Source organism: Marmota flaviventris, chromosome 12 (genome assembly GCF_047511675.1).
Source record: "Marmota flaviventris isolate mMarFla1 chromosome 12, mMarFla1.hap1, whole genome shotgun sequence".
Classification (NCBI taxonomy): domain Eukaryota; kingdom Metazoa; phylum Chordata; class Mammalia; order Rodentia; family Sciuridae; genus Marmota; species Marmota flaviventris.
In genome coordinates, this window is record NC_092509.1 from 14,859,255 (window position 1) to 14,871,936 (window position 12,682).

The following is a 12,682-nucleotide window of genomic DNA, read 5'->3' on the forward strand; positions in this document are numbered from 1 at the left end:
TCTAGAGTTTTGAACATAAAGGGATGCTGTACTTTGTCGAATGCTTTTTCCGCATCTATCGAGATGATCATATGGTTCTTATTTTTAAGTCTATTGATGTGGTGAATAACATTTATTGATTTCCGTATATTGAACCAGCCTTGCATCCCAGGGATGAATCCTACTTGATCATGGTGTACAATTTTTTTGATATGTAAAACTGGATTTTTAATCAACTCACTTCAATCATATCCAAAGGGAACAGGGCAAGTAAACCAAATGATGTCGAGTATTTACAGTTTATCTATCATTGCAATATTTATACTGAAAGTAATCTACCCAATGACCAGAGTGTGGTTAAAAAGTTTATGTATGCTTTCATACCAAAACATTATAGCATCTTTAAAAATTCAGGTTTCGCCAGTGTTATATAGCTTAGGAAATGTCCATGATGTCACGGAGGGTAAAAAGAAGAGTTGTTAAAAAATGAATTCAGAATAAAATAGATGTAATACACATTTATGAATTTGTTCATTGATGAAAACACCAGGGGCACACACCAGTGCCTTATTGACTTAAACAGGTGATTGTGGTTGATTCTAACTTTTCTTAATAAACATACCCAATGTATATATTACATTTGGGGAAAAATTCCTTTTAATAATGACCTGTTCAAGTTTGGAACTGTTATTAACTCTAAGTGCTTCTAAATAAGAGAGCATTGTTTTGTGTAGTTTAACCCTTCCATAGGCGAACATGTGATAAAATTAGAAAAATCTGTGCAACCTTATAACTACACAGTGGAGGGTATCTCTCTTAAAGAAAGGGCTGCAGAAACCTTTTTCATTTTTGAACTTGTTTGTGTGGAAATAATTAATTTCCAAAGTAAGGGAGATATTTTACTGTTCAGAATTAGCTGTCAATCTTTTTTAGAAATAAGGAAGAACATTGAATTTAACTCAGTAATTATTATTAGTTTTTGTACCAGGGATTGAACCCAGAGGTGCTCAACCGTTGAGCTACATCCCCAGCTCATTTTTATATTTTGTTTAGAGACAGGGTCTTCCTCAGTTGCCTAGGGCCTTGCTAAGTGGCTGAGGCTGGTTTTGAACTAGTGATCCTCCTGTCTCAGCCTCCCAGTAATCATTTTTGAACACTAACTATGCAGGTAGGCTTTGAACTAGAAGAAAGGCTGGGACCTGGACTCTGATTGTCAGAAGCCAGGTTCTGGGAGAAAAGAAAGTTCGGTTGTTCTCAGTTGTCATAACCACCTGTCCTCGTGTGAATGAATGTTTGTACAAAGCAGAATCCTGATGTCTGTCTTCACAGTGTTTTCCCAGCCGATTATCAATAAAGTGAAACCTCAGCTCTTAAAAACTCATTTCTTACCACTGATGGAGAAACTCAAGAAAAAGGCTGCCATGGTGGTGTCTGAGGAAGACCACCTGAAAGCTGAGGCCAGAGGGGACATGTCGGAGGCCGAGCTTCTCGTCCTAGATGAGTTCACCACACTGGCCAGAGACCTCTATGCCTTCTACCCTCTCTTGATTAGATTTGTGGACTATAACAGGTACACTCATCAAAAGTAGCCATTTCCCCAATCCGTTGACAACCCCTCTACTCACAGATCCTATGAGCTGTTTCTCTACTAACTGCTTGGCCACGTGTTACCTCATGGTTGTAGCATAATTGAATGTTTATAGGTAGGTTAATCTTCACCAGGCATCTGAAATTTAAGATCAGAAATCCTACTTTGAAGTTTTCTGCCTTTTGTATGTGAAAATTGGCAGTTGGACACTCATTTACATATTTTTAAAAGTCACAACTGTACTTGAGATTTCCTGAGCTCTGTGGTCAACATATTTAACTATGGGAGGGAGGATAATTTTTTAAAAAAATAACTTAAAGAGTAACTGAAAAGCCACTGCATGTATTGTGTGATCCAGGGCCAAGTGGCTGAAGGAGCCCAACCCAGAAGCAGAGGAGCTTTTCCGCATGGTGGCCGAAGTCTTCATCTATTGGTCCAAGTCCCATGTAAGTGTGATGCTGTCGACAGACAATATCTACTACTAGAGGTGTAGGGGCTCTATAAACATAAACCAGCCCCTCAGGAAATATCTGGGGGGCTTTTTCTCAAACTTACACTCTAGAATTCATTGGACAGCTGGGGAGAGAGGGGAGGTGCCCTTGCGGACCTTGAGGGAACATAGCCTACTTTTGATCTTTGAAATTTATCTTTGAAAATTAACAGATTTTTTAATGGCATTGCATAAAAACATTTTTAAAATTTGTTCCTAAATCTGAGTGTGAGATTGGCATTACTTGGAGCTGTGCCATCTCACCTTTGGTTTTCCCTGTCTCTGGGCACTCCGCTGCCTCCTGGCGGTACTGGTGTCTGAGTGCCAAGACAGGCGGGTCTCCAGGGACCAGCTGCCTCCTCTCCTTGTTCGCATCACATTCTCTTTTCTGTAGGAATTTGGCTTTTCTCACATTTTAGAATCATTTGTCTTTGGATATAAAGCTTTGCCAGGAATCCTGCTGATGGAATTTCTGAAGTGCATCTGTAGTGCATTTTCATTTTACTTTGTATGTTACAGAACTATTTTTACATTATTTTTCCGATTTTTACATCTGAAAAAAAGATCTTAATCATAGAAAGAATTTTAGAGCATTCTCTCAGTTATTTCCAGTAATAAGCAGCATAAATATGGGCATTTGTTGTGGTACAGAATTACTCTAATGCCTAGAATTTTCATATCAGTTATGATTTTGTGAAACTTTGTAAGTGGGAGACAGTGAAAGTAAAATCAAAACCTCAGCTTGTTTGATCAGCTGAGGGGGTCTTTGCAATTTGCATTATCAGATTGTTGGACAGAGCAAATCATTTTGAACATGTAATATTTCAAAATTCCTACTTAATAGGATAATCAATATTATTTCTTGCTTATATCTGAGGAACCTTGTCAAATTTAATAAAAATTTATAAAATGTGTCACACAGAAATATTAAGTGAAATAATGGCTCTGCTTACATGTGAATTTGTATCTCCACATTGAAATTCTTCATCTCTCTTGTCATAATAAATTATTTTAGATTTTTTTTATGTTCCTCTAGGTAAAAGCCAGTGACCTCTTATGTTATATATATTATATGTTATATATATATTAAAGGTCTGGGTTAGATAATTCCAGGATTCTGAAAGAAAACTTCAGAAGAAATCAGTCCATCTTCAACTGCCAAAGAGCAGCAACGGGTTGGGGTCTTTTACCTTTCATTTCCTGTATTGGGTCACTCCACCTGTGATGCCCAGTGGACAAATAGGAGTTTCCTAGGAATGAATCACTTAAGAAAACTGAAAACAGCATTTCTAAAAAACTTATTCTTTTTAGTTATAGATGACAATAGAGTGTATTTTGGTAGATTATACATACACAGAGTATAACTTATTCTATTTAGAATCCCATTCATGATGTTATACATGATGAGGAGTTAACCCACAATTAATTCTACTGTCTTTCCTACTCCCTTCCCCCCTCACTTCCCTTTATTTTCCTTTGTCTAATCCATTAGATTTCTATTATTCCCCTCTCCAAACTCTTTTGTTTTGGGTTGGCATCCATAAACAATTCAGCCTTTGGTTTTATGGGACTAGTTTATTTCATTTAGTATGATAGTCTCCAGTTCCACCCATTTACCAGCAAATGCCATTTTTTATTTTAATATTTCATTGTATATGTATACCACATTCTCTCTATCCATTCTTATTGAAGGACACTTAGGTTGTTTCCATAGCTTCCTATTATGAGTTGAGCTGCTATAAACATGGATGTGGCTGCATCAATATAGTATGCTATAAATATAACATTTTTTTCCTTGGGGAATAGAGAATATGCAACTATATCAATCACTAAAATACAAAAGAAGCTTCTTGAAATTTATATGCAAGACATAATTTTGTAACTTAAAATCAGCAAGTTTTTAGATGGATGCCTAGGGAAAAAAAGCAGAATATGCTTTTTAATCTCACATACATATTTAAAATACAAACCTATTAGTATGTGTTGTGTTCATCCCCAAATATTTAATGATTTTGCCATTATTTTGTGTTTTCAATTTAAGTGAATAAAATACTGTAATGATATTTTAAAAGTATCTGACAGAGTAGAAAGTTGCGCTGCAGCTATGTGTCTTTTACCTCAGGAGGCAGTACCTGCGGCTCACCAGGGAAACTTGGGCTGCAGGACCCATCCTGTCACTGGCTGACCTGTGGCTTAAACTTTCTGAACCAGGGTGCCCCTCTTTAAGACACACCTGCTGTCTGTGGCTTCTCTGATTGTGAGCCCTAGCTGCGCCCCCTCATTCCTTTCTTGATAGGTTGTGCATAAATTAATACCCGTTCCTGAGAAACTTTTGGTTCTTGTGTGACCTCTAAGTACACACTCCTTTTCTAAGTAGTTAAAACTGAAATTTCCTTTGCAACTTCTTAGAATTTCAAGAGAGAGGAGCAGAACTTCGTTGTGCAGAATGAAATCAACAACATGTCATTTCTCATTGCTGACACCAAGTCAAAGATGTCCAAGGTATTACTGCGATGTGCTTCATTGCTCTCTCCTGGGTGGGTGGTACTTGGATTTGTTTTGGAGATTTATAACTGGACTCTGATGGAGTTGTTAATGTTATTTACTGATGAAAACACACTTACTGTTTTAGAGTTCCCAGGACTAGTTTGAGTCAGGTCTAGTAAGACACACAGACACAGACAGGACTCACAGGAAGGAGGAAGTTTCTACTCACATGTCCCTGGAAGTGGGGAGCAAACCTTGCAGAGGAAACACAAAGACTGCAGCTGGGGGATGGTGGTCCGGAGCCTTGACTGTACTTTCCAAGGGAGGCAGGGTAATCAGCTGTCGGACTGGCTCATTGCTATACTTTTCATGGGCTCTGGGGCATCCCTAGTTCCCCTGTAGCTGGCCCTGGCATGACTCAAGCAAGTGGATAGTCACCCAAGCATCAGATCTTGGAAGTGCTGTTGAAATGTAGTAATTTGCCCTGATTATTTAAAGTGAGGTTCACTTTTGTAATTACCATGTTTACCATATTTTTTAAAAAGTCTCCTTTTTATCTGGCTATTTCAGTGTCAGAATATAAAAAATCTCCTTGTAAATCCCCACTGAAAGTTTATATGGTAAATATAACAACAGAGTAAAAAACATACAATAGAGTAAAAAATGTGCTCCTATTTAAGGTGTGTCACAGGATAGGGCTCAGCTTTGAGAGGAGGTGACTATGAGTGCCCACTGCCACCTTGTAACTGCAGAAGCTCAGCTACCCCTGAACCTGCAGTCCATGTCAGGAAAGGGATTCGGGTTACTCCCCGGCCAGCTGGTAGGAAGGATCTCAGTGGTGTCTATGGAGTGCCTCACAGATGGCAGGCACCCAAAAGAACCAATATTGCTGTCCTCACAAAACCAAAACGTTAATTTTCAAGTGAATACCTACCACTCATACGGGTGATGAGCACTGAGATAACTCACCAGAGTGGGAGTGGGGAGTGGATGGAACGGTACAGGATTGAAGTAATAAGTGAGGGCTTCAGGTTGGCATTGGAAAGTGGGTATTGTCTAGGTGGCCCATAAGGAGAAGTTGAAAGAGGACATCCCACTTCATGCCAGGTGACTGTTGGGCAGAAGGCCAGCTGCAGCTCTGAAGAGTGGCCTACTTGGTGCTGTTCTTCTCCTTTTCTATTAAATGTAGGGCTATTTTTCATATTTGTATGTGAAAAATGTGAGAGAAGAGGGCTCAGTTTTTTTCACTTTCCTTCTTAAATATGACCATATGTTGGCCATGTTATTGCATGTTCATATTTGATCCAAATGTTGGGCAATAGACTGAGGATGAAGATAGTGTACAAAGTCAGTAATTCGAGCAGTCCTTCTTAAGTTCTCAAGCAGCTCCTGTGGTGAGGCTGTCTGCTAGTGCTAAAGTCACAGAAGGGACAGAGCAGGTTTGGCCAGTGCCCTCACAGAACCCCATGTTTTGGGGAGGAGACAAGCAAAAGGCCAGCTGTATATATGTATAACAGGATATTTGATTGGTTGTAGATTTAATTTCTTTATACTGTGATTTCACCCATGAATATCCAAAGATTTGCTACCCTTTCCAGTTGTAGATTTCCTAGGGGATAAAAAGCAAGATTATTATGTGAGCTTAAGTAGAATCCCTTTGCCTAATGTTTCTCACAAACTGAACAATACAGTGTCAATTTTACAGTTGATTTAAATTATTTTTATTATCAGATCACTTCAGTAGTTATAAATATCAAACCAGGTTGCTGAGTACAGCAACTGAAAGCAGGAGAATCCCAAGTTTGAGGCCAGCTTCAGGAATTTAGCAAGACCCTTTCTCCAAAAAAAAATAAAGGGCTGGTAATTTAGCTAAGTGATATAGTACTTCCCAAGCTCTAGATTCAATTTCCTGGCACCACACACACACACACACACACACACACACACACTCACACACATACTCACACACACAATAAAAACAAAAATCAGTATGAGCTCTTTTTTCTTATATAACCTTGAGACCAAAAGAAACGTATACAAGTTAGAAATCAAAGAAAACTCCAGTGCTAATGATATTCAGACTTTAATATAGTAGGTTTGCTGAAAATAATAAGTACTGAATAGACTATTTGCATTTTGTATCAATTTGTTTAATTTTTAGGATGATGGTCCTTCATTTGGATATTAGTTTTATTATTTTTTTTCATTTCCTTTTCAATAAAGAGCTCATTTAAAATTACTGATACATTAATTTTATGTATTAATCAATTTAATAGTACAAATAATTCTTCATTTGTTTTTTTCTGATAAATTTACTGAGTATAATCTTTTACACATTACTACATATAAAAGTGAGATCCATGCATCTCTTTGGAACATAAATATGATGCTTATTTCTGTGGTTCAGAAAATTACATTTTTGATATGTAATTGTGTATTATAGTCAGTATTATATAAGCTGCCATTACTATATGATGGAACGATCATTTCACTACTTTGACTATGCTAAAAACTTCTTTAAACATCATACCGTGATACAGTTTGCCTTCTTTTGAGTAAAGAAAATCATTTGTATGTTAAAATTTTCCTTTGTTTTCTCCTTAGATAGCCCAAAACTATTACACTATCATTATTATGAAACTGTGTTCCCAGTTTGAGTTATTACTACAAAAAAACTGCATGAAGAAGTGGATGAGGGCAACTGTTTTAATTTTGATATCAAAACATTCTTAACATAAATACTCACTTCCCAGTGAAAATCAGGCTGTCTTTCAGGGTGACCTTTGGCACCAGTGTAGTCCTCAAAGGCATCACAAGAGCCCTGAAGTATCGTGGCAGTAGATTCCCTTGTAAGCTGTTCACCCAGCTAATTATGACTGGTGATGAAGTGCTCACTGGCCTATCACTTCCATTTCTAAAGATAGGAGTGGAGGCTCTAGGGAGACAAGTTTGCAGACCACGTAAAAGAAAAGTGTATTTTATAATAGTTTTACATGTACCATACATTTTGCCTTTTTATATGTGTGTATATGGGTATATATATATATATAAATAGTATGTATATGAACAAAACATACCATATATATGTGTGTATCTGCATAGCAAAGCAAGTATTTGTCAAACCAAACAAACACAAAAACCCCCTTTTTAGCCTCAAATTTCTTTCTCTCATGCACTGAAATTAGAAAATATGCAATTTCTGAAATTACCACAGAATTCTCACATCTGCCTCCCTCCCACCGTAGTGTGCCTTGCTCTCCAAAGATTACATGCATGTCAGGGATTATAATGACCTAGGAACCTGAAAGTAGGACTTAGGAAAAGATGCTAAGAAGGGAAGAGAAAAATGTCCCCAGAATAGTAGGACTTTTAAAACATAAGGGCTAGCACAGAATAAGAAAGATAAAACAATGATCAAGTCGGAGAAGATTTGTGGTTGTGCCTGGGGAAAAAACAGGTCCTGGTCCTGGCACTTCTCTTTGTTCCTAGGCAGCTGTTTCTGACCAGGAAAGGAAGAAAATGAAGCGCAAAGGAGACCGCTACTCTATGCAGACTTCTCTGATTGTAGCAGCTCTGAAGCGGCTCCTGCCCATTGGGTTGAACATCTGTGCCCCTGGGGACCAGGAGCTCATTGCTCTGGCCAAAAATCGATTTAGTCTGGTAAGCCGCCTCCTCTCCATTGGTAGCAATCATCCACCCTGGGGACTCTCAGGTGTTTCTATTCTTTGGCTTCCTGCTCTATGTCGGTATTTCATTTGCATTCAGTGCTTCATTAAGCAGCTTTTCTGCACAGATTCTAGGACTTAAATCAAAGACTGTCTCTTTCTTTCTTTCTTTCTTTTTTTTTTTTTTTGAGGTCATTTTTATTTCTAAGTTGGTCATATTCAGAAACCAAGCAGAAAAGACACAAATCTCTGGTAATGAAAACAAATGGATTACATATGAACTCATATATAAAATTTGTGATGAGTGGAGTATTCAAATTTATGAAAGGTGATTTTTCAGTGTTAGAAGCATAATTTATCATGCCCATGGTGCTTAGCTAAGGTGTTGACTTTTACACTGACAGCTGCTGTCTTCTGCAAGCATCAAGATTTATATTTTCAGGATTCTTTATGTACTCTGATGTTCCTCATCAGTATGCAGAGAAGGTTGCAATTTTTCAAAAATATACCTTGAAATGACTATTTTATGCTTACATAAATTGGAGGACACGTCCTCCCTGCCTAGGTTCCTGAGAAGAATCTGTAGTGCACCTCTGAGCCTAGCGGATGGAGGGGCGGTTTTGGCAGATTGGGCCACAGAGGTGCAGCCCTATTGACTCTTGTCTGGTTCTGCAGACACACAGTCCTTGCTACTGCTGGGTCACTGAGGATGTTGTGAGGTGCTATGATTGCTTTCTGGAATTTGGCAGAAAGCTGTGGAAAGGCTTCTGTTTGAGCACAGAGAAATGTGCTGCTGTCCACCTTATTGGAATGAATTGGAAGCCTAGTTACTTTCAGTCTTGACGCACTTTCTCTGAGGTTAAAGAGTCCTTGCCTTGTTTCAAGCTACAGCAATGTCAAAAAATTATGTGAAGGAGAAGGCTCCATATTTGTGGGTCATTCATTTTAATAAAGATGTTTGTCAGATGGACACTATTTTAAGTGGTATTTGAGTTGTTTTTATTGACTTGAGACCGTTGACATGTTTAAGACTCATTTTAGGTAATGTTTCAGTTTGCTTTTTCACTCCTTTGCCTAAAAAACCTGACAAGAACAATTTTAGAGGAGGAAAGTTTATTTGGGGTTCATGGTTCCAGAGGTCTCAGTCCATGGACAGCTAGCTTCATTCCTTGGGGCTTGAAGTCGGTCTGAACATCAGAAAGGAAGAGTGTGGCCCAAGGGGAGTGACTCACATGATGATCAGAAAGCAGAGAGAGGCTTCATTCACCAGATTCAAAATATATACCCCAAAGGCACGCCCCCAGTGATCCACTTCCTCCAGCCACAACTTACCCATCTTTAGTTACCACTCATTTAATCTCATCAGGGGAATCAATTCGCTGATTAGATTAAGGTTCTCATAACCTGATCATTTTGCCTCTGAATTTTCTTGCATTGTCTCACACATGAGCTTTTGGGGGACACTTCATATCTAAACCATAACAGATAACATGTATTTCTTGACAGAAAGACACAGAGGATGAAGTACGAGACATAATCCGCAATAATATTCATTTACAAGGCAAGGTAAGCCAAATTTTATTGTAATGCACACTTAGTATCTATAAATTACTTAATTTCTCTTTAGACTAAAACTATAAATAATGTTACTTTATCAATCTCTGTCCATTGATAACTCTTTCTAAGCCCTAATGAACTTCATTTGTTTAGGGAATCCTCCCAGCCTCCCACAAAGTAGATTGCATCTCATGGTGCCCCATATATCTTTTTAGCATTTTCCATTACAATGGTAAATATTCACTTTTACCTGTTCTCTCCACCAGATGATGAGTGCAAAGACTTACCTGTCTTTCTCTCTGTATAGTGCTTCTTTGGTTTTTTCCAATTGTATATTTTTAAGATATACAACCCGTTGTTCTGGTATGCATGTACATAGTGAAGTGATTACTGTAGTCAAGCAAATTGCATATCCATTTCTTCAGTGGTAGGAGCAACTGCAGTCTGTTCTTAGCCAATTTTCAGAATGCTATGCAATGTTACTAATTGTGGTTACCATGCTGTGTATTATACCCTTAAACTTATTCATCCTGTGTAGGTGCAACTCGCAGTGTCTAACTCTGTGCTATGTTGAATAAATAACTGTAGCTAGACCCTTGCCTCTTAGCGTGTCACCTTTCATTTTATTTACTTTTTTCCTTTCTCTGCAGTTAGAAGATCCTGCTATTAGATGGCAAATGGCTCTTTACAAAGACTTGCCAAACAGAGCAGAAGATACCTCAGATCCAGAGAGGACGGTGGAGAGAGTTCTGGATATAGCAAATGTGCTTTTTCATCTTGAGCAGGTCAGAGTTTTTGTGGATTTGATTGTGTCCACCTTAGCCACTTAAAAATGTTTTTTGAAAGGATGTATGTTAATTTTTTAATTGTGGGCCCAAATTATATATGTTCAGCATACTCATTATAAAGAATATGATTCAGGAATGCCTAGTATTTAATAAGCACAACTTCTAAGCTTATGATTTTTGTGGCAGTGTGTAGATAATGTATTTCAGATTGTCAAGGCCTTTTTTATTGCCTTTTAGTTATTTCTAAAATAGTATAGATAATTAAGATTAAATACTTAAAAGTCTAAATCCTTTCAACAAAATTTTCAGGCATTAAACCTGATCTAAACTATTTTATACTTGCATCCTTTTGTTACTGCTACAACAGCGTGTCTGGGGTCTGGTCCTCCATGGGTTTCATAGTTGAAATATTTTGCTTTTTCTTACTCCGTTAGTCTTCCCTTTTATCACAGATACTTTTTGAGTTAATTTCCTCTGAGATCAGGAACAAATTACACCTAGAGAAGAGCAATGCCCCATGTGAGAAAAGTGTTTCTAATTTCCGGGTGTCTCTACAGAGTTTGCTATATATTTTGTTCCTCATTCACTCCCTTTGCTCAAGAATTCCCAAAACAGTTGAAACATCCTCAATTAGAAGGTTATATCTCTGCAAAAGTGATCCTCTGGTGACATAAAATATATTCAATGAAAGTTTCAGTCTCTGTTTTCAGTACATTTAGTGAAAAACAGTAGAGTGAGGGAGCTCAGGGTGACCGCAGTAGACCTGTCCACCCCTGGGCCTCAGTGACCTGATGGACATGGTTACTTGGTGCTAAACATGAAATATAATGGGTTCCATGTTATCTCAGGAATTTTGCTACCCAATTGTTTTGTGTGTTTGTGTGTGTGTTTGTGTTTGTGTGTGTATTTTTTAGCAATGGGGATTGAACCAAGAGGTGCTTAATCACTGAGTCACATTCCCAGCCCTTTTGATATTTTATTTTGAAACAGGGTCTCCCTAAGTTGCTGAGGCTAGCCTTGCAATCTTCCTGCCTTCTGAGTAACTGAGATTACAAATGTGTGTCTCCATGCCTGGCTAATATTTTAAACTTTGTATCTTCTTTAACCATACTTAAAAGTATTACCATAGTGATAATGACCATTTTACTTTGAGATCTATTTTATATTATCTGAACTTCCAGCCCTGCCCTGTTAAATAACAAAATATCATCTAATTGTCCTTTTTTTTTAAAGGAGGCAATTATTTATTCAAAAACAATGCAAAACAAAGCCAAAAGTTTGCAAGAAAGGGAATTATATAGCTATAATGAACCATGTTTACCTTAGTGCTGTTATGCTTGAATTAGGGACCCCCAAAAGAACACCAGAGACCAAGATGGATGTAAGCAGCAAAGAGGTGTTTATTGAGTGCTAGCTCGGTCCTCTGTGCGCACACAGCAACTGGTGACACTGAGAGGCCCCGAGCCCAGGGTTTGCAGCAGTTTTATACATTCTTTGGGGAAGACAGGGACCCCACATACATCATAGCATCTCTTAGCAAATCATCACACACCACGGGAAATCAAACAACAAGTCTAAAACATGATTAGCACATTCACTGGCAGGAACAAGTTGGGTAGGGGTGATTGGTTGGTACAAGAGGGGGATTCATTTGAACTGATTGGTTTAAGCCAAGAGGGGTGTTCATGCTAAACTACATGGTTTCCCAACACATTATCAATCACCATAAACTACTGGGACCGTCATCTGGCATCCCAGGTATTTTTCCTGTCTCATGGTGATTGGTGGCTGCTAGGAGGTTGCTATGGGTCCCCACCTAGCCTGACTGAGTCTGGGACACCTGGGGCAGCAGATCTCTCCTGTTATTTGTAGATAAACAACTCTGCAGGGTGGGTATGTGCCTAGGAGTGCTCTGTGGGTCTTTCCAAGGACAAGGGTCATGCCCCCTTCCTTGGACAGGCTTTGCTCTAAGGTAGGGGCTAGTTTTTCAGTGCAAGCAAGAAGACTGTATTATAGCCATAGCAAAAAAGAGCAGGAAGAGAAAGAACCAGGGCTGCAGGGTAATACAAGATGGCTAAGTTCTCATCTCCCATTGGCTGTCCTTTTAATTTCCTTCTTGCTTATTTAC

At 38.4% G+C, this 12,682-nt stretch overlaps 1 protein-coding gene across 1 annotated transcript in view; it reads left to right on the plus strand.

The window, feature by feature from the left end:
- The window catches only part of Ryr2 (ryanodine receptor 2), a 478,528-nt gene that overhangs the window by 384,698 nt on the left and 81,148 nt on the right, over positions 1-12,682 (plus strand). Inside the window, exons 70-75 of the mRNA XM_027947992.2 lie at positions 1,309-1,549; positions 1,926-2,013; positions 4,467-4,559; positions 8,034-8,204; positions 9,716-9,775; positions 10,417-10,551. Coding sequence (XP_027803793.2) covers positions 1,309-1,549; positions 1,926-2,013; positions 4,467-4,559; positions 8,034-8,204; positions 9,716-9,775; positions 10,417-10,551 — 788 coding nt within the window. The remainder of the gene's footprint in view (positions 1-1,308; positions 1,550-1,925; positions 2,014-4,466; positions 4,560-8,033; positions 8,205-9,715; positions 9,776-10,416; positions 10,552-12,682) is intronic.